This window comes from Cyprinus carpio, chromosome A6 (assembly GCF_018340385.1).
Source record: "Cyprinus carpio isolate SPL01 chromosome A6, ASM1834038v1, whole genome shotgun sequence".
NCBI lineage: Eukaryota > Metazoa > Chordata > Actinopteri > Cypriniformes > Cyprinidae > Cyprinus > Cyprinus carpio.
The window spans coordinates 3,490,609-3,513,952 of NC_056577.1; the positions used below are offsets into that span (position 1 = coordinate 3,490,609).

General features: G+C 36.7%; 1 protein-coding gene across 2 annotated transcripts in view; it reads right to left on the reverse strand.

Annotated features, from left to right (window-relative positions):
• Positions 1-21,717, reverse strand: part of LOC109086007 (pre-B-cell leukemia transcription factor 1) — a 76,494-nt gene extending 54,777 nt beyond the window's left edge. Inside the window, exons 1-2 of one of the 2 annotated variants that reach the window (XM_042757561.1) lie at positions 21,257-21,717; positions 19,599-19,672 (exon numbers count right to left, since the gene is read on the reverse strand). In XM_042757561.1, the coding sequence (XP_042613495.1) occupies positions 19,599-19,672; positions 21,257-21,444 (262 nt within the window). In that variant the 5' untranslated portion in view covers positions 21,445-21,717. The remainder of the gene's footprint in view (positions 1-19,598; positions 19,673-21,256) is intronic. The other variant, XM_042757562.1, reaches the window with a different exon arrangement.
• Between the last annotated feature and the right edge of the window lie 1,627 nt (positions 21,718-23,344).

Below are 23,344 nucleotides of genomic sequence, written 5' to 3' on the forward strand. Positions count from 1 at the left end.
ATTATTCATTTTCTTCAAAAATTACTATATTATGATATATACCATGTCTGTGAGATAAAATCTAATCATAGCATAATGTAAGAATCACACCACATTCAAGACAAGAAAAATCCATCACCATACGTCACTGGGAGCAGCAACATCTACATTCTCATCTGCAATTAAATAATTAACTTGAAAGCAGCGCTCGGACCCCGCTGTTAGTGTGCATGCTGGAATATATTAAACACACACAGCCATCTTTGTCAGCTTCACTACAGATCAATTGAAATGGCAAGGAAAGAACATGCATGCAGGAAATGGAAATGTGTGTGTTGGCTGCGCTGCAATCTCCACGCGGCTCTGCATTAGTCATTTGGCCCCCGCCGGCTCGTGTCACCTCTGTGAGGAAGCCTGTCAGATTCTGCCAGTCTGAACAGCGGGAGAGTCAAGACCCAAATGCCCATAAAGTGACAAGTTAAACTTCTCTTAGACATTTCTCTTCTGTTTACATGCACAAAGAAACAAATTCAGAAATGTTGTATTTCTGATGAGTGCGTCCAGATGTGATTTTGGCGGAAAATCTTGAGAATTCTGTGGAATAGATCTAAAACGTGTTTCTCCTGGGAAAAAATAAAAAAAAGCAGGAGCATCTGTGATTTCATTCATTCAACGATTGCTGCAATACAGCTCATGTTTAAATTGGCATGAAATGAAAATTCACCCTAACTATTTGTAAATGCATGTCATAGATCTTATTGTGAAAGACTCGTCTGTACATGCTTCATTTTTTAACCTCGCTATGTTTAAATCAAAATAATTACAGCACATCTTCTGGTGAAAAGACAGAAGTCTCTCTGGTGACGTGTGGCAGAGTTCTCCAAGAGTTTAGTCCTTTTTGAGCACATTTTTAAGTGCAACGACCTACATCTCAAAAACTAATCAACAACAAATGGACTGAACCAAATCCCAAACCAACATTTTCCAACACTCAACTCGACACAATATAGAAGAAAAGATCTGTCACTACTTCCTTTTCATCGCGAACTTAACATGCAAATAGTAGCATTTCAAAAGAGCATAATCAAGTATATTTACGTTTTCCATTTAATTTATCCCAGACATGTGTGATATTTAGTGAGTGAACTATATATTTTGTTGCAAATTTTGTTATGGAGTGAAAACAAACCCAAAAACCTTTCATAAATAAACATGCAACAATGTATCATATATATGTTTGTGTTACCCTTTAATTTATGCCAAACATTTGTGATATTGTATATATATATATATATTGTAAAAATAATATTTGATTAAGAAACATGCAATAACTTTTATAGTAAAGTTATTTTTTCCACTTAATTTATTCCAGAAAATTGTGATTTTCAAAACGTATATATACTGTATTATTTCTGTGGAGTATAAACATTTTGCAAATTTAGCGCAAAAACAAAGCCTGCTTTTTCTAACCAAAAATATTTTGTAAACATGTAGGGCTGGGTGATATGGCCAAAAAATTATCACAATAAAATGTTTCATTATCAGCCGGTATCAATAATTATCACTATACATTTCAAATCTTTATTTCTTTCAAGTTTAAAGGCAGATTTTTGCTCCTAAATGAAAGTTGTAGAAACCAGACCATTAAGTGTGGTGCTAAACTACTCTTTATGTTCAGAACATGACAAACACTTCACGTTTTTTGAATTCTTTACACTCTTCCAGTCATTTTTCCTTAACAACATAAGTATCTTAATAGAAAAAATATTTTCTTAGTTTCTGCATTTTCTAATGAGTGATACTGTTTCAAATCATGAAGCAGGTTTGTGTTTTTGACTTTGATGTGCATCAGGCTGCAATATTAATAATATAAAAAAAGTTTTGTCTCTCAGAAATGCACATTTGACAGAAGTCGCTTGTGTTCATTTCAAATGAGTAGCGCGGTTTGCTCATATATAATATATACTCATATATTTTCCCTCCAAAAATATTTCATAAAAGAACAATATATACATACAATAATGTATAGAGTTCTGCTGAAATGTGTGCTGCATTTTGTACACTTTGTGTTGGTCTGTACTGGAATTTCTCCTCTGCTTTTCCTCTCTCAGGACGTTGGATGGAAGCAGAGTGTCTATGCTGCGTCGGCAGTCGACTGTCAACAAGTCAACATCCCTCAAACCCTCAATCTGACCGTGGTGATGCGACAGAGCGCTGAGCTGCCTGACACACCTTGTGAGGGTCGGCAGAGAGATGACCTCTAATCCTCAGACGCTGGAGGAACCGTCTTGACAGTCATCTGTACTAAAACGCGAGTTGGGTAGGGGCTTGACGGATGTGTACAGTAGACACCTGTCTTCCTTCATCGAGACCCGCTGGATGACGTGGGCCCTTTGCATACAGACGATCGTTTGGGACTGACTGCTGACAGATTTAACAGAGAGTCAGAGAGCGTCTACACCAGATCAAACAAACCCCCAACAGCACCGGCGCTGACATTTAGAAGAATATCTCCAACCGTCTCTTTCACATTCCTAATAAATCAAGAGTCAGCTCTTGATTTATTAGGCAAAAAGTCATATTGGCAAAAAGTCACCTCTAGGTGTAGGTCAGGCAATTGCGCGTGTGTTTGGCTTGGCTGCTCCAGCGACTCGACGTGTTTAAAAAGGAATTTCACATTAGCCGAGCCCTTCCAATGCAGCAATTAAGACGTCGTGAAAAATCTCCCGCCCATATATTGAAGGAGTAACGTATGGAAGAGTGAAGAGACGGCAGCACGAGTCTCTTTATCCGACCACACCACAGAAAGTGACAAATTGGCCTAGTTTTGGATTTAATTAATCACAGCGGCCTGACAGCTACCTGAGCTGGGCTGCATCATTAGCGCGCCGCTACCAGTGTGTTTGGGGAGTTTGTGATAGAACGAAGACGATTCTGTTCATTAACTCGCCCGGTTCAACGGATCAGAATAAACACACTCCAATATGACATCTTAAGAATGTTTTGCATTTAAGAAGATCACGTTAAAGATCTAAACTATATTCTGTTAATTATAAAACCAAGGTAATTGGGGCTTTTGAGAAATACCAGAAAATAATTTTGGTGTTCCACTGCATTGTTTTTAAATGTTTATTCTGTGTAAACATGAGCTAGATGGATGTTTTTGACCAATGTCTTGCTGTTTTTTTTAGCATCTTTTAAAACGCAACTTTTTTTTGCATTTATTTTATTGTGTTTTTGTCAATTTGTTAGTTTTTTTGTATATATGTATACAGTTCTTATTAATATTTATTTCAGTTTTAGTTATTAAACTATCTTAAATATACAGTATGTAAATATATAAGGGTCATCCAGGTGGATGAAGAAAACTGGTATTTTAATGGTAGAACACGGAAAGCTGTTGCTTGTGTGAGCAGCAGATATGATGGATTTACTGGAAAAGTCAATCTATCAATTTTACAGTAATTTAACAAATTTATTGCATGAAAGCAGCTAATGATTGCATGTTTGAATTGATCATACAACACAGTCCAAAGCATTATGATCACTATGTGATAATACTGACATTATGAGACTTTTATGTTCGCCAATCACAAGAGCTGGCCCTCACTTTTTAGCCAATCAGAAATGGCTTTCGGTGCAGGGGTTTGTCGATTAATAGGTGAAAGGCTAACGATCGGGATAAGTTTTAATTATTCATCATAGTCTTGTAAATATATGAGCATAAAAAAAAACAATATATTGTACGATTGCATTCCTCACCTATGCTATTTTTTGTTCTTATACTTGTGATCCAGCCCACAACGAATGTGCAGGTTTAGCTCCAATTAAACATTCTTCTCTTCATGTTTCTGACCAGAGATGAGAGAGACTTTTTCCACTTGATGCTCTTTCAGTTTCACCCGTCTGTTGCAAAACCAGCAGCGGCGCTCCAATCAAAACAATGAGACATGTCAGTGGACAAGAATAACAATGAAACGTGTCAGAGCTGATTAATAAAAGTACCGCCAGCACGGCGCTCCTCAACACCTACTTAAGGACAGCAGTAATTCACATCCTATCAAAGGGAATGCGACTTCTTAAGAACATCATTGAGATTCTGTCGCCGGTGTTGAGAGGCTGGATGGTGGGGCGTTGAGTGACGGTTCGAGGGACTGAAGGACAGCTGGACAGGCTCCAACACACCACAGCAGCGCAGGATGATTGACATCTTGTTTTTATTGGCGGCATCCCATGAAAAGGCAGGTTCAGGGTTCATCCCCGCCCACCTGGACAGACGTACTCAGAGAAGCGTCATGAAGCATGTGGATAAAGAGACGCTGAATCCATCATCTGACGACCAGAAGATAAATCAGACCAGACTGACGTGTTAAACAGGTCATAATTTAGATGCAATGCATGTGATAGTTCACCCAAAATTAACAATTCGCAGTCATGGTTAATTCAGCCTCATGTCATTCCAAATCCATACGATTTTCTTCAGTGAAAAACAAAAGTACTAGACATTTTAAGTATGATTTTAACAATCTGATTTTAAATAAATATGATCCTTATATACTACCAGACTATAAAAGATTTGTATTAAAGGTTTTGAATTAAGGATGCATTTATTTGATTAAAAATACAGTAAAAACACTAATATTGTGAAATAGTATTACAATTTAAAATATCCGTTTTCTATTTGAATATTTTTTAAAATGTCATTTATTTTTGTGATCAAAGTTGAATTTTCAGCATCATTACTCCAGTCTTCAGTGTCAGAAATCATTCTAATATGCTGATAACTTTTGACTGGCACTGTATATTTTTTTATTCTAATATGCTGATAACTTTTGACTGGCACTGTATATTAATTTTTATTTATATTTTTTTTTTTTTTAAATGTATAATTTGGAGTTCAAACAACAGCTGTGTTGTGGAAGGCACTCAACTTTAAGTGTCCTTGGCACAATCATGAGAACTAACAGGTCCGATTTGTGAGCAAATCATTCTTTTGAGTCAAATCTTTTCAATGTAAATGTTAATCCAGTTCACAAAATCAGTCTGAGTGATTCATTCACTTATCTGTTTCATGAATAACTTACTGACTCAATGATGTGGTTGCAACAGCTTACTAAAAAGAAGATTATCATTATCTGTTTCATGAATAACTTACTGACTCAATGATGTGGTTGCAACAGCTTACTTGCAATGATTTGTATCGTAAAAAAAGCGCTATACACAAATAACTTGAATTGAATTGAATTGATTATCTGTTTCATGAATAACTTACTGACTCAATGATGTTGTTGTATATGGTTATTCGGATTAATTTGAATGTTATCTTTTTGAACATACATTGTACTTGCATGGGGGGGAAAGCTAATTGCACAATCTTCTAAATTTCTAAATAAATAAAAGTTTGGAACGACATGGTTTGGCTTACATTCATAATTGTGTGATCATCCCCCAACAGCCTTAGTGATTGAGACATGTATATACACCACATTTATACAATCATTAAATGGGAGTTTCGTAGGGAAAAAGCACAGGCTACTCACAGATCTTCTCATGCATACTGTATGCAAAAATTAGACATTTTTTCATTATGACAAAGCTCCAGTCTGATTGGTTGGCTTTGGCTAATTGCCATGAATCAAGGTGCAGAGGTTTATCCATCAACCAGCAAACAAAGTCATGTTTACAATTCCCAAACTGCTACAATGAAGGCTTATGAGGAAAAAATTGTTGCCCGGCCAATGCATTGCAAGCATCCACTCCCATCGTGCATAACATTGATTGGATTTTAATGTGGTGTTAACAAACCTCAAAAGAGGCAATAAACTGCAAAGTGGCTATTGACAATTGGCATAAAGTCTGGCTAAACAAGACATTCAGTCCAAAAGTGTTGAAATCGCTGGCATTTGGATTAATGGAGGTCTTTAAAATGCTCTACCTTTGACTCTGAGAAGATATAAAAAAGATGGCGTGGGAAAATGGCTCCAAATATGCAGCATTAAAATAGATGCAAGCGCACAAATAGCTGCACCACAGTTTGTGCTGACAGACCTGAAAATGAAAAAGAATGTTGCCATGTAAAATTTCCTACAAGCTGTAAATATTTTATGAGCGCTCGTTTTGACACCAGGCTGTATATTCCTAATTTGTGTTGCTGGCTGGCAACACAAATGGGTTGTGAATAGAAAAAAGGAGGGGGAAAAATGAGGTGAGGTGGCTTTGGAGCAGAGGAGAGATGGGTAATGAGAGGAAAGGAGATAAGAGGCGACTGAAAGTGGCGGAAAATGGACTGCACAGGCAATACGAGGGAGATTTTGTAGTCGGTGTGCTACACAAAACATCTGAAATGGCCCATTTAACGGCTCCGTATTGCATCGCTCTCGACGGCTTCATTTTCATACTCCATGACGGTGGAAGATGGATTGAGCGCATGAGATGAGCGTTTTATCAAGGTTACGTTAACCTCCAGCCTTTATCTTGCAGGAGATGAAGTTGGAGGTGATCTACGCCACTAGAAGTAAACAGGAGAAAACCCATCAGCAGACTGAGGAATTCAGAAAGAGCACGAGCAGATAATGGCAACGCTGACTGGCATTTTCATTAAGAGCTCTGCATGCTACTCTTACAATGCAAGCACTCTACTGATCACTGGCAGAAAATGCACGTGTTTTAAGTTATGGCCAACTTTGATTTCTAGAGCTGATCTCATAGTTGGTTTGATTGCTGCGTTTGATCTCGTCTCAGCCTCAGACAGCATGTCAATGGACCACCAAACACTCACTGTCTGATGCAAATTACAATGAAACATTCTCAATGGCATTAAACCTCTGCAAGTTAGTCAGGATTGCTCCCATAGCAACTGTGGACCATACAGAAGTTCACACCAATCAAGCAAACCAAATTCTGACATCAAACTGAGGACTGGGACTATATGCTATTGCTATATAATAAAACCCATGTATGACTGGATTTGATCCTGAATTCCGTGGATTTCATCCTACATCAAAAGTGAGGGAAAAATGGGATTTAGGCCTACAAAAGCAAAACATGGCATGAAAATATGCATACACACAACTCAAGGCAAGGCAAGGCAAGGCAAGGTAAGTTTATTTATATAGCACATTTCGTACACAATGGTAATTCAAAGTGCTTTACATAAAAGAAGGTAAAATAATCATGAAGAAAAATAATAACAAAAATAAAACAAGCAATTTTAAAAACATAAAACAAGCAATTTTAAAACTTTGGAAATTATTTAAAAATTGACTTATTTAAAATTAATTTAAAACAGTTAAAAATAGAAAATGATTTTACATAGAATACAGTGAATATGTAAAATACTGTGCAATCAGTTCGGACATCGCACAGTGCTCATTCAACAAATGCACAGCTAAACAGATGAGTTTTGAGTCTAGATTTAAATGTGACTAATGTTTTAGCACATCTGATCTCTTCTGGAAGCTGATTCCAACTGCGGGCGGCATAGTAACTAAAGGCGGACTCCCCTTGTTTTGTGTGAACCCTTGGTATTTCTAACTGACTCGATCCTAATGATCTGAGTGGTCTGTTAGGTTTCTATTCAGTGAGCATATCTGCAATGTATTTAGGTCCTAGATCATTGAGTGATTTATGAACGAGTAAAAGTACTTTAAAATCAATCCTAAATGTAACTGGAAGCCAGTGTAAGGACCTGAGGACTGGTGTGATATGCTCAGATTTTCTGGTTCTAGTCAGAATCCTGGCAGCAGCGTTTCTGGATGAGCTGCAGCTGTCTAATGGTCTTGTTGGGAAGGCCGGTGAGGAGACCATTACAATAGTCCACCCTGCTGGTGATAAAGGCATGAACAAGTTTCTCTAAGTCTTGACTGGAAACAAAACATCTAATTCTTGCAATGTTTTTGAGATGATAGTATGCTGATTTAGTTACTGCTTTGACATGACTACTGAAACTAAGGTCTGTCTCCAGAATCACACCAAGATTCCTGAGTTGATTTTTAGTTGTTTGTCCCCTTGAGTCAAGGTATGCATTCACCTTGAAAACTTCATCTTTGTTTCCAAATGCAATAACTTCAGTTTTTTCCTGGTTTAACTGAAGAAAGTTCTGGCACATCCAACTATTAATTTCTTCAATACATTGGCAGAGGGAGTCAATGGGGCTGTAGTCATTTGGCGATAAGGCTAGGTAAATCTGTGTATCATCAGCATAGCTGTGATAGTCAATTTGGTTCTTTCTCATTATCTGACTTAGTGGGAGCATATACAGGCTAAACAAGAGTGGTGCCAGAATTGAGCCTTGTGGGACTCCGCATGTCATGGACGTCCACTTAGACTTATGCTCTCCTAGACTCACATAATAACCTCATAATAAACTCAAGCGCATATGTACAAACTTTTGTGCTTGTATACCAGTTAATAAAACAATCAAACATTGATAACAAATGAGTATAGAAAAATATGCAATCACAATATGCATTTAGATTATTATATGCACAAATCAGAAACACATAAATTGCTTTGTGATAAATTAGCTAACTGAATTAACTAATAAATTAATTGCAATAATGATATCCTGATAAGAAAAACATGAATAAACTATTAAGATGAACTGTGGTTTATGAAGAGGGATGCATTTTTTTGTTGTTGTTGTTTTTTTAACAAGGGTTATTGTTACAATTCAGAAACTGTTGTATGCTTACGTTTAGGATCATTCTATGCATGTCTTCATAAATAACATCCAGGTTCCTAAGATGCGATTCACTGATGCACATTCAGAATAAAATATTCATACACCACCTAATCGAACTGAACTCTGACAACAAACAGCTCTAGTGTGAATGCTCCTTCAGAGTTTGAACTAGTAAATGGAAAGTTTTTGTTGACGCCCAAAAATCTGGCTTACATTTACATAAGATGAGTGAAATCACAAATGCATCAGTCATAAAGCAGGATTGTGTTTGAGCTGAATTTGACGACGTTGGATGCGGGAAATGAAGCATGACGGAGCAGAGAAGAGCAGCGCTCATCTCAATCCACATGACTCACGCCTGTGTTCTGGGCCAGCAGTCAGAAAACGCCAAAGAAAGAAAGAAAGAGAAAATACTCGGCACACAACACAACTAAACTGACTTGGATTACTCAAAAAAAAAAAAAAAAAACTCTAGGACATCTTGTACCCTGAAAACCATTGTGAAGGTATCCTTAGAACAGTTTTTAGAACACATTTCACAACTGCTGATCAAAGGCTGTAGTTTGATATAACACAAACACACTGTCCTCAGCTGACCACTCGAATGACAAGCACCTGTTTCATCTTCCACATCCCTGACAGCACAGAGATTGCATGACTTCACAAGTGCTGATCTAGCTAGAAAAAGATAACGCCTTCTTCCAAAATCCAGGATTTAACTGAGCATAACTGCTGCTTTCCAAAGTACTCTACAGCGCGATCTGATAGAAAACAGCTCATTGTGATGTACGTATGTAAGCAAGGTGAGACGAGTTACGGACTACAGAAAGTCGACTTCAAGCATTAAACAACACTGCATGCAGTTCTGCTGGAAACTGCGGCCGGTTCTTGCGTGTGCAGGAGGAACTTCAGTCTTCCGGAGCCCGTGATGGCACTTGCGTCTGTGCTGGGAAAGCAGCCAAAACCGCCGCTCTCTGCTTCTCCCAAACATTTGTTTCCTTTCAGGGGGCACAAGGCTCCACATGCTTCCTTAAAAAAACATTTCCGTGCCACGAGCACTGCTTCGAGGGGACCATTTTAAAATGGTAAAAGACTGTACACTTTCACAACCGACTAGTGTGCTAATTGCTGTACGTGTCCATAGATTTATTATATGTACAAACCATCAAAAAAGTATTACTCCATAATATCAAATCATGTTCATTTCACTGTCTAAAACACAGTGAAATGTGCATAAATGAGGCAATTATTGATGGTTTTTATGAGAATGGCGGAGAACTGTGGGAAGCGGTATTTTAAAGACACATTTTTCGCTGGACACAATGGGAAGACTGGCAGACATAACGACAGACAGCGGCTTATTACTGCCATATATTAGCATGTCTAATTATGAGCGATTTGCATAGCCAGGCTATTCATACAGGAGGAGAGAGAGAGCGAGATGGTGGCGTTTCTCCAGTCTCTGAGGGGAAGCACACAGGAAAAATCATTTCTGTATCGATTTATAACATCACCACTGAATCATATGCATGGATCGGTCATGAAGGTTTGCTGGACTTCCAACAAATCATTTAGTCAATTAGCAAAGTCAACTACGTTATATACACTTCTGTTCAAAAGTTTGGTGTTGGGAAGATATTTTATTGTTTTTGAAGTCTCTTCTGCTCACTGAGGCTGCATTTATTTGATCAGAAATACAAAAAAAAAAAAAAAAAAACTGTAAAAATGTAAAATATTATTATAATTTAAAATAGCGGTTTCCTGATTTAATATCTGTTAATGTAATTTATTTCTGTGATGCGCAGCTGAATTTTCAGCATCATTACTCCAGTCTTCAGTGTCACATGATCTTCAGAAATCATTCTAATATGATGATTTGGTGCTCAACAGACATTTCTGATTATTATCAATGTTGAAAACAGTCGTGCTGCTGAATATTTTTTCTGGAAACCGTGACAGATTTTGTTTTTCAGGATTCTGTGATAAATAGAAAGTAGTGTGTCATACATTATTTTGTTATATTTAAACAATTTCCATTGTAAATCTATCTAGACCTGATGTTCAAATCATTGTACACCAATCAAAACCCAGTAATAATTCTAAAAAAGGGGCTCATTGTAAAACTCATGATTGGTAAACCCAAGTGACCCAAAAAGTCATTTTAAAAGCTTAAAAACATACTTTTAACATTCAAATATCACATTTCATGACTTTTCCTAACGGTAGGAGAAATGATTATACAGAAACATATACATTATATGTAAACAACATTTCAACTTAACTCAAATAAAATGCTTCAACAGCCTTCATGAAAAAAATGAGCGCACATTACTTACGTTTGTATTCTCAGAGACCCAGACATAAAACATGAATGCAGTTAATCTTCTCATGCTAACATTCTCTGATTGATGTACAGTCATACACAGTTTCCACAAAAATATTCAGCAGCACAACTGTTTTCAACATTAATAATAATCAGAAATGTTTCTTGAGCAGCAAATCAACATATTAGAATGATTTCTGAAGATCATGTGACACTGAAGACTGCAGTAATGATGCTGAAAATACAGCTGCGCATCACAGGAATAAATTAAATTTAACAATATATTCACATAGAAAACAGTTATTTTGAATTGTAATAATATTTCAAAATTTTACTGTATTTTTGATTAAATAAATGGTGAGCAGAAGAGACTTAAAAAATTTTTTTTACAAATCTTGCCGACCGTAAACTTGTGATTTCTAAGCATAATATCATAAAAGGACATGCACACAAAAGAGACTTGATGTGATCAGATGCAAATAAAAACGTAAATCTATCATGTCTGTAATGCGACGTGCTGGAAAGAGGTGCAGATGTAGAGAGCGTGTGATGTATGAGAGGTGAAAAGCGTGGCGGGGGGGTTCGGATCCCTGCATCCTGAGAGCCCTGGGCAAAAGTGGGATAAATGTTGATTAGTGTTGATTTTGTCCAAGGAACACCCGGCAACTGACAGTGGGACTAAACTGCAGTGAAAGGCAGCCATTAATCTTGCTCTAGTTTAAGGAGTGTATATTAATTTGTGTCATTTCCAGTACGTGGAGAGAGGCCTCTAGTCGAGCCGGTGACGGCGAGGGGGGACGAAATGAGATTCCCAACCGCGCATTAAAGACAGACGACTCCTCCGGGGTTGGTATGGCAACGGCGCTCACGAGAAGCACTTCACGTTCACTTTAATGCACATTACAAATTTTCAGATTTGATTAAAGTCGTAACATATCAAGAAAGCTGGCAGTAACGGAGGGCCGAGCGTGTCTCCACCTACCAGCTTTACGACGAGCGACACAAAGCAAACGGCCAGATAAAATCACCACAGCGTCTCTGTCTAATGCACTGAGCGCCATCTCGTTCATTCATATCTCTGTGAGCAGAGCCCGTTTGAGCACAAGATACGATCTATTGACAAAAGAACAGATTCTGAGGCAGTTTATGAGGTTTTATTACGCTGGTGAATCTGCCATTTTATAATGGTTTTGTCTTTGTATGGTACAAAATCTCTGGGGCTGGCCAATATATCAAATATTAGGAATCAGGCCTGCAACAGCCAGTCAATAAAATTGACAATAGTAGACAATGAATTTGCTATTTAGAGGGTCTTTAACAATAGTAGACAATGAATTTGCTATTTAGAGGGTCTTTAATCTGGCTGCATTTAAAAAAAAAAAAAAAAAAAAAACTAAAAATTGTGAAATATTATTACAATTTAAAATAACAGTTTTCTTTGTGAATGTATTGTAAAATGTTATTTATTCCTGTGATGTGCAGCTGTATTTTCAGCATCATTACTCCAGTCTTCAGTGTCACATGATCTTCAGAAATCATTCTAATATGATGATTTGCTGCTCAAGAAACATTTCTGATTATCATCAATGTTGAAAACAGTTAACTTCTGATCAATTTCTTGTATCCTTTATGAATAAAGGTATTAATTTCTTTAAAAAAAGTGGATTTTTGATAGTTTGAAATTGTTTTGGCTGTATTAGGAATAAGTGTTAAGAAATGTAATTGTTTTAGTTCCTTAATAGCTCTGCTAATGATGCTTTCCTCTATTTTAGAGATACAGACATTTCAAATAAAACCAAATGTCATGAAAATAATTTAGTCTAGCATATTTTACTCAAAAATATTTTCTGACTTTTTTGCATGTGATATGTCAAATTATGCAACTGTGCAATTAATTTATTTATTTATCATGCTTTTTATTTCCTAAAGACGTCATTATTAGACAAACTTATCACCTATGGGAATGTTTTAATAGTGTCTCATTTTAACGTCAGTAGTGAAAACGGTATCAGAGTTGGTAAGTCTGAATCATCTCCATGAATCAGTTTCAATGAATTACATATTGAATATTATCAAGGCTAAAAAAAGTCAAGCTATAATTTCTCTAATGCCTGTATAGACAGACAGAGAGATGCATAAACAGTCCAACATCATCTTCCACAAGCAGCTCAATCAACAGCACCCCAAACTCGCCGTCGTGCTTAATTACCAAATAGCATCACAGTTAAATTCCAGCTATTAAGCTTCTTAATATGATTATCCACATCTCAATTAGGCCACTGACAATTTGCATAAATTCATAAGGATGTGATTGTGCTCCAGTGTATACTCAGAGAAAACGATGACAGATCTCTCCGTAACTGCTGTTGCGTGCTCTCCTAATCTCATTTCTGCAAAAGCCTGCCGAAGCCGTTCCAAAAAACACGCCCACGCCGGCCGTGTGCTGCCAGTCAGCATTGTGCGCCTCTATTATGAGCTGGATTAGGCTTTAGCGTTTCCGCTTGAAGGATGATGAGCCGGTCCAACAGATGTGATTCTCATATCCTGCTCGTTGGTGCTCGGCGGAGATGCTGCATCAGCATGTTTAAAAAAACACACAGAGAATGAAAGACGGAGCAGCATGCATTAGCACTGAGACCAGGCCGACCGTGTGTCAGTGACGCAGAGAGTACCGATGCACGCACAACAAATGATCTCAGGCAGCTGTGCTGAAGAAAATGACCTGCTTTCTTTGTCTTCAGGAATCACACACCTGATCGGAAACCTGAGGGAAGCACCGATCCACTGAATGTTACTCACTTGTGTTAGTCAACAGGAGTGAATGTGGAGTCGAGGCCTAATCGAGTCAGATCTGGAAAAGCAGTGATAAACGCAAAAGATAAATTGCAATAACCATCGTGCATGGAAAATAAACTTGTAATAGGAAGCAGAAAACAATTGCACATCTTTTCGTGTTTATTTCAAAGCATGTGCAACTTTTTATCTCCGTCTTTTTTTCCTCACAATCGCAAGTTATATCTTACAATGAATTCCAAATGACCAGATATAAACTTGTAAATGTGAGGAAAATCTGCAACTGTCTTTATTTTTTTTTGGTAAAGATGTTTTAAACTTGTAAATGTGAGGAAAATCTGCAACTGTCTTTATGTGAATATAAACTAACAATTGTAAGATCAGATATAAACTTGTAAATGTGAGGAAAATCTGCAACTGTCTTTATTTTTTGGTAAAGACTTGTTGCAAAAAAGTTTCTTTTACACAATCTTACACAGTATACTAGAAAAAATATATAAATATGTAGTAAGTGAAAAAGTGGGCATTAATTCAATGAAATCATTTAAAAATAGTAGTGATCTGCATTGTTGTCTTGGAAATAAAACAGGATTATTTAGCATTTTTAATAAATTCTAGTTTAACTTTTGGCAGTGTGTTCAAATTATGAATCAAAAAAGATGTTAGAATCATGGATGATTTAATATTTTCTAGTTAAAAAAAAAGAATTGGAAAAAAAACAATGCATTTTTGGATGCAGTGTTGCACGTTGCAAATTGGCGATTGTAGCAGATAATATTCGATGTAAAGTGAAAATCTTCATACTGTGCACAGTGTACTGCAGCAATAGTACAAATAATAAGGTAGTATGCTATACTGAGTACAGCCAAGTATTTGCATATTTTAAGACACTTGAAAACAATTCTATTTATGACGTGCATGGCTTAATGCACCAAAATTGGCTGTTTTTAATATGATCGTAACAGACGTCCTCTTGAATCCATTTAGTGACATCAAGCATGTCATTGTTAACGCCACACACTCTTAAATCGTCTGTCTGCTGGTTTGTAACCAAGCTGCCGTAGATGATTTATTCCATCTGTAATGAGCTATAGAAGTGTATACTGTGTGCACTGGTGTGTTCAGCCTGAGCTTCCCACAGGACCCAGAGAACTGAACGCGCTCGCAGTAATCATATCTCTGGCTCGTTTCAACGCTGTCAAATATTCCCGCCCTGCCCTCTGCTCACCTCATTCTCACCCATCAAAAAATAACATTACATCACCCGAACCCCCAGGCGCTAAACCTTACACCGTTTAAACACATGCCACAAGAAAACTAGCCTTTTGTTGAGGTTTGCACAGAGAGAAAACACTGCAAGTCAAGATTTGTGAGGTTTGACAGACGTTTAGAAGATTGAGTTTTATAATCATCATCATATGCTTACAGATGGTAGCAATAAAAAAAACATCACACAGTGTTAAAACCAATAACTAAATGAGCTCTTCATTTTCATATTTCAGTTTTTACAAAGCCAGTGAAAGCTTTGCAAAAACGTAATTAAAAGAGCTTGTTTATTATAGAAATGTTAAAACTAAAATTTTGTAAAAGAAAAAATAGTGTCAAAACCAATAACTAAATGAGTTTCTCATTTATCAGTCAGAAAAAAAGAAGAGCTCATTTATTATAGAAATTTTAAAACTAAAAATAATGTAGAAAATAATCATACAGTTTCTGTTATTTTTGTTTTTAAAAAGCCTTTTGCTTATTATAAAAAATTAAAAACTAAAAATAATGTGCTAAAATACATTTTAGCTAATAATGTAATATTATTACAATTAATAATATATTATAAAAAATAAAAATAAATAATATTATCTAGTTATTAGCTCTTAAGACATGAATGCATTGCTTTATAAACATGAATTAAAAACAAAACAAAATAAAATAAAATAAAATAAAATAAAATAAAATAAAATAAAATAAAATAAAATAAAATAAAATAAAATAGTACCTAACCAGGGTGTCTGAAGTTAATGACTATTTGTACTCTACTTAATACAAAATATCCGTTTTGAGACACTCAAAAGCACTCAAAATCCAAATTACCCATTCAGGGTTTTTGGTCCAACTTGTTTACGATAAAGAAAACAATTTTCAACAGTCAATGTGAATAAAGAATGGAATAAACAAAAAAACAACAACAACACACAAGCCACCGAGTGCATAAACAGCTTCCATTAGGAGCCTTCTGAAGTTAACGACTATTCGAATGCAATGTAAAATCTCTGACAGGCGCTCAAACCCTCGTACTCCTCAACGGCAGAGCGCCGCTACTGAGTCTTTGTCAACGCTGGAGGTTCAAGGTGGTGTCAAAGAACAAACTCTGACATTCAGCAATTAGATGCTTTGACATCATTCTGAAGTTCCAAGAGATCCAAGAATTACGCTTCCATAGAGACGAGTCCCCATGTGTCAGAAACACTGAGACGAAACCAAAGAGGGAAAAAAAGAGATGTATTTGCACGGCTCCTTTCAAGTGCTGGCTGGGTTATTTCGCCGTGAAGAATAATGACACGAGAGTTTGCGTGGTATCGGGTCTGTGTGAGCCAACTGAACTGGCTGGAATTGTCTGAGAGTGTATTTTTGGAAAGCCATTTGGTGCCAGGTCCTTTCCAACACGATTCTGTGCTGCACGCTTCACAGATCACAGACGCTGAGACAAGACACTGCCATTGTTTCATCAGCGTGTAAACAAGTGCATTGCTCTGTTTCTGTTTAGAACCTGTTTTGAAACTCATCACTAATTACATTTTTAAAACTGCATGCATGTGGTGCATTTAAAAAAAAAAAATGCTAAAAATCGAACTAAAGCCATTAAATTTGCACGCGTGAAGAAAAAAAACAAAGCAAAAATGAGACAACTGTATTTTTTGTACTCATGCTATTTGATGGGAAAATATTGCTTGAAAAATAGCACAGCCAAAAGAGTCCATGCATTACAGCGATTTTAACCAAGGTAGACCAGAAAAACACAGTCCAGATAATGCACAAAAATAAAATGTTAAATGCATTAATATTAGTAATCTGCATAAAAATGATTCCATTAATCTAACTGTGCACATCCTTCTGCATTAATATAAAATGTGTGGTTTGTGTTTATCATCATTTTACAGTGATTCTGAACAATGTGTCTAAACTACAACACATACCATACAAAGATGACAGTGTAAACGTGCAAAAAGACTATAAAATCCACCTATATGCACACACACACACAAGCTTCACACAGACACATTCTTCAGACAAGAAAGAAAATATGACTGGAATGAAAGCGAGTAGAGAAGAGCGGCGTGAAAATACGGCGGTGTCTCAGACGTTTGGACTAAAATAAAGTGTTCCTTCCTCCTTCTGCAAGCAGAAGAACGCTGCGGCTGTTTAGATTTCCCTCTGCGTCCATCGTTCCTTTATGTCCCAGTAAAAACACAGTGGGGTCAAAAGGTCGGGTCGTGACCCAGGGCCGAGTCCTCCCCTGCAGGTGTCAATTGGCACACTGGGAGGAACTGTAAAAACACACTCTAGACTCACTGACAGGACTGAATGTGATCTTGAGCTTTAAAAAAAATTGGACGTTTAAACTGCAGAACTATATGAGATACTTTCCACTCCACCAAACACAATCAGATCTTTACTCACTTTTAATGTTACATTGTTACCGTAACATTTTTTTTTTTTTTTAATGCAGATAAATAGCTAAATTAGTTACTGTGATCATTGCATAAAAATTATTAGGTTAAATATATATTCCAATATAGGCTTTTAAGTCACAAGAGTGACAGACAAAGTAAGCATGTTTAAATCACATGACTTCATATTCATAATCTTTAACTTTTTAAATTTATTTTATACATTTTAACCACCTAATTTTGCAAATCTCTGTTGAACATGCATCTTAAAACCTTGAAATGAGAATATAGAGTTTACTTGTTTTTAACAGAAATACTGACAAAATGCAAAATAAATACATTTGAGTACATTATACTACCAGCTCCATTTACTAGAATCATAAAAGAATACATGATAGAATAAAGAGTATGCGAATACTAAATAGTTTGAAAAGAAACACACCTATGTCTTATTTTCCAGTTTTTAAATTTATGTTTCAATTTTACAAGGCATTTACAAACATGCTCAAAAGTAAAATTTAAGGCAATTCTATTTTATTGCAATTTTAATAAAAGAAGTTGATCTGTAAGTTCTGCATATTTGTTTTCAACAATAACTCTTAGCAAACTAGCTTTACAGTCCTCCACCGTGTTAAACACACACTCAGCCAAACATCACTCCTGCACACTTTTGCCAAGGAACCAGCATCTCCACAGACGCCAAACAGAATAAACACTATTCATGAGCTATTTTGATTCCTGCATGATTTCAAAACAAATAAAGTTAACAACCGTACAACTCGGTATGTCTGCGGCTTTGCCTCTTAAAACACTGAATGACTGAAAAACAAAGCGAAAATGACAGTAAACATTTAAAATCGGAAACAGACACGACCAACGTAGAAGTGTTTGAATCCATCTTTAATTCCTACAAAGAGTTTTCCTGAATATGATAAACATCCAAGGATGTGTTGAAGGCTTTCTTACAAACAAACCTCAAACTCCGTGTCTTTTCGACCTGTCTTTCAGAGCTGATGGTCGCTTCATATTTTAGCAGAAAAAGGGCAAAGAAGAGCAGAGCAGTCTGGGATACGTCCACATCGCTCCGCGCTCGAACTCTTCATGAACTCGGGAAAAGCAAAACAAACAGAAAAAGAAACGGCAGGGAGTAAAGCTCCACGCATAACTGCGTCACTCCCATCTCGAACGCATAGCAGGCCGCAGAAACCCCCCGCTCTGCTCACAGCTCTAACTCAATGAAAACATCATCGCCAACCATCACGGCGGCGGAGACAGAGACAGAATAAACAGAGATGAGAACCACCCACGGCCTCACAGCTGGAACAGAGCAGTCAGAGAGATAATGATAAAGAAATCTGCTTTATCCTTCATCTAGTCCTTTTTATTTCATGCACTAATGACTGTGAAACACGCTGGAACCGTTTCCACATCAGACCGCAGAGAGATAGCGTCTCAGTATCTCTCCAGCACAAATCCATCCTCTCTCGGCTCGAGAAAAACACACCAGTGGCTTTGAGCAGCTCTGCCTTGACACACCAGACCACAAACGTCACCTTTAACCCCTTTCTCAGCATCTACTCTTACATCCACAACGTTTTTAATCATTGCAATGGCTCCACAAAATGAAACAAGGTTTCCCTCCAAAAATGCACAAACACAATGTTCATTCATCGCTGTAGCCAAACACAACTAAATAAACATTTCAACTAAGCAACTTATGGCAGTTTGTAATTTAATCCTGCTCTTTCCTAACCAGAACCTAGCTGGATTTTTGCACAAAAACAAGTCCGGTGCAGTGCAAGAGTAGTAAAGATGATTTAGCAGTCAGAGGTCGAAGAAGCTGAACTTCTACAGACGTTTCCCTTCATTTCCTCACAAACCCACATTTACCGTCTGAAATCCACACTCTGAAACATCCAATGCACAAACACCATGCCGCTACAGCACAACACTGTGTTTCCAATTAGAAGATTTTTTTATGAGAGGATTTACTTAATTAAAAATGTCATGGCATGTGCTAACCATTAAAAGACAACAATTTGCTTTCACAGCTTTGACCAGACACTGAAAAACAAAAACAAATCTCCAACAAATATCCAGTGTTTAAAGAAAAAAAAAAGCATGGTGTATTTTTTAAAAGCAGAGCATGGCTTGCCTGTTTTTTCTTTGACTTCACACAGGACGTTGAAGAGCGCTGGCTTCATTCTGTGGCAGTTGAGAGCATGTTTTCTGAAACACAACACAAGGCCGCGGTGAGCGTCTCAACTGACGATATTTCACTCCGCTAGCAAAGACTTATTTATCTGTCTGCTGCCTGAACGTACAGTGATCGTGGTGAAATGAAAAGCACATACTAACCTGAGCAAACCCATGCTAGTCTCTGTTGATCATATTTTGCATGCATACAGTGTACATAATATTAACAAAATCCTATTAGTAACTAGCACTATTTCAGTAATTTATCATTCATATTTTTGTATCTTTGCATGTATTGTAATAGTTTTAATTTGATCATTTAAAAAAAAAAAAACATGTTTTTTATTGAACACATCCATGTGCAAAAACAATCAGTTTGATTAATTAATGTATTCAAACATTTAACAATAGTATGTAATAATGCAGTATTATAATAATTATAATACTCCTGAGCAATAATAATGCAGAAATGGAGTGATTAGATTTTTAAACTATTAATTAATTCAAATCATAACACTGTTTTTGCAAATATTTCTAAAATACACAGGGGAAAAAATAACATAAGATGATAAAATATATTTGAGTTAATTGAATTAAAAACCTCTGTTCTGAGCAATATTCGTCCTAAAGGGACACGGTCAGACATGTGATATGAGTCTCACTGCTGTGTCAAATTCTATCTTGGCATCTGTTCATTTCTATTGACAAAAACATGAGCACTGCGTGTCACAAAAATACACTGATGTCTGTCACTACACACCACAAGTGTTTGGACACACTGACAACAGCGACGGTGTTATCAGTCCATTTACGGATCCCTATTTAGTCAATAACTCCTGATCTGGATGTAAATATTTGATAATTGTCAATTATCATAAATATGTAAAACATCTAAATTATATATATATTGCCTGAACTATATATATATATATATATATATATATATATATATATATTTCTGCCAAAATCCCTCAGTTACTTGCTGCAGTTATTGTTACTAGAACAGAAGTGTTCTTAAAAAGGCCACTTGATAAGTAAAAAGTGAATTAGACGGCAACTGACATAAAAAAAAAAAAAAAAAAAAATTAAGGTAGATACAATATTCTAGAAAGAGATCTAGAAAGAGATCTCATATTAATTTATTAATAATTACAGTTTTTAAAATAACTGTAGTAGTGTATGTTATTTATCATAATTTGATATATCTTTAATTATCTTACTAAAAGTTTTTTTATAGCATTGGTCAAGTAAATTATATTATTTTTTAAAAAAATGTGTGTAAATACTATACATAAAGTATATATTATTTACTAATATATATAAATTTACAAACGTTTCATTGTTATACACATATTGTTTTACATTTCTATATTTAAGCAATTAATACATACATTATATATATATAGTGCACTGTATAAAAAGTGCAAATGCTGTATTATATTTTTATTATATTTTTTCTATTACGAGTATGTTTTTATAATTAATTAATTTAATGAATATTGTTTGTAAAAAGTGTCTCTTATTTTATACTCTAATTAATCAAATGTCAGTGGCGTCTTGAAGATGAAAGTCAGCATGAATATTCCAGATCTTCGGATGTGATGAGTGACAGCTCACCTGGCCTGCGCCTCGTCCAGACTCTGGTCAGTGATGGTCATGATCTGGTGTAAAATGTCTCCAATGTCCTGCTTCCTTCCGTCTCCGTCGGTGGCTCCGGTGTTGTCCGTTATGTGCTGAGACAGGCCCGGGTGTCCGCTCATCCCCACGGCCGCATGAGCGTGCATCAGGCGCGGCTGCTCGTCCATGTCGGCCCGCTCCGGTCCTCCGGTCTCGCTCCTGTCCAGCTGCGGCGGAGATTCCTCTGGCAGTCTCTCGGCAATTTGTAAGCACAGTCCTCCTGAGCTCACTCACTCACAGCTCGAGCCACTATCAGCTCTTTAACCACTAAACTCACCGGTGTGCGTGTGTGTGTGTGCTGTTATTAATCAGGTCCCGCGTGAAGGCAGCGCTTCTTACACTCACGCGTTATTTCACTGTTTCATCCCGCTGCTTTTGTTACATTGTAGCGCTCTCAGAGCTCAGAGACTCTGCGATGCTTTGCCCCCGCCCACACACAATCTGATTGGACGCAGGGACCGCGTAGCCCCGCCTCCGCATGTCTCTCAGTGTACGTCAATCAATGCGCAGGGAAGATGAAACGCGGGATCGCGCCTTCTTGCTCTTCATGTTTGTGCGCAGCACGTGTGTTTTTTGTTAATATTTCTAATAGAGTGAATTTTTTTGTATATTTTTATTGTATATTTATATAAAATAGTAATCATATTTAATATTATAATAATAAAACTTAGCAACCACAATATAATATTCTATTAACATATTCTATTAATTAATATTATAATATATCAATATCACAATTATTTGTAATTAGTTTTTTGTGTGCAATAAGCATAAAGCATTGAGTATTAAAATGTATTTATATGTTTATTTATTTGTGTAATATGCAGTAGTATGATCATAAAAATCTAAATGAAAATGTATGTATTCATTCATTCATTCATTCATTCTATACAATACAACAAAACTTAAATATGTGAAATATTACAATAATAAAAACTATATGACCAATATAAAAACTAAATGTCAAATCATTTTTATTATTGTTGTAATTTATTAATTCATTTGTGGTAGGAACTCATTAGACACGTTTAATATGAGGGACACTGAAGGCGGTGGGATGTATTGATGTTTCGAACACGAGCTAAATCATTGAGTCTGACATTCAGGGTCTGTCTCACTTTCCCCTTTGACCAGTGATAGACCTTCATTTTCTCTCCACGACTCCATCTCATTTTCCAGCCTGCTGCCAAGGAATAGATATATTTCACAGAGGTGTAAAACTCCCAATCAAAACAATCGACCCTGTCCTTCATCCATTTCAGTTATTACCCGGTTAATGTGCTTAATTCAGGATTAACGATCGAATGATTCTATCCTTCGCTTCAATCCCAATGAATAATGTTGAATCTTTACATTTCTCATACTGATTTTGTCTTTTAATTAAGCAGTAGCAAAGTGTTTCTGAAATGCATTGAATGCAATGATTTTATGCATTTTATTTAAACGTCTTGTTTGAGCACAGTGCATCGATCTGTTTTAATGCTGAGTGCAGCACTGGGTTTTGTCAGGTATGTTCAAGCAGCACACTTCACTGTGTTCGCTTGGGTTTTTCTGATGTAAGCCGGTGACCCATGGTGCGCAGCCAAGCAGCAGGGCCTCAGTGTGTGTGACCAGGCTGAAAAGTGCCTTCCAGGTCTGAAGCATCCACTCTAGTGCTCCTGCCACTGGGAAAGAGGGGGAGGTTACACACACACACACACACTCGATCCAGTGTGTATGATCGAGAGATGCCTGCTTAATTCAACCGAGAACATCCAGCAAATCCCTGAGCGAAAATAAATGGAAGACTCTTCGGGCTAGTTTCCCTGTTCCAAATTGAGCAGCGAGCCTCTGGCTAAGAGACGGATTTCTTGGAATGTATTTGGAATGGCTTTACAGACAGTCCCGTGGTTGTTCTCTGTTTATTCTTAGTTTGAGTTTGTAAAAGGACAGTTCTGTACCTGTGTTGCTGCGATTGCGTCTCTGTAGTGTGCATCTCGCCATCTGCCAAGTGTTATAGGAATCCCTGAGAGATCTTTCATGTAGCAT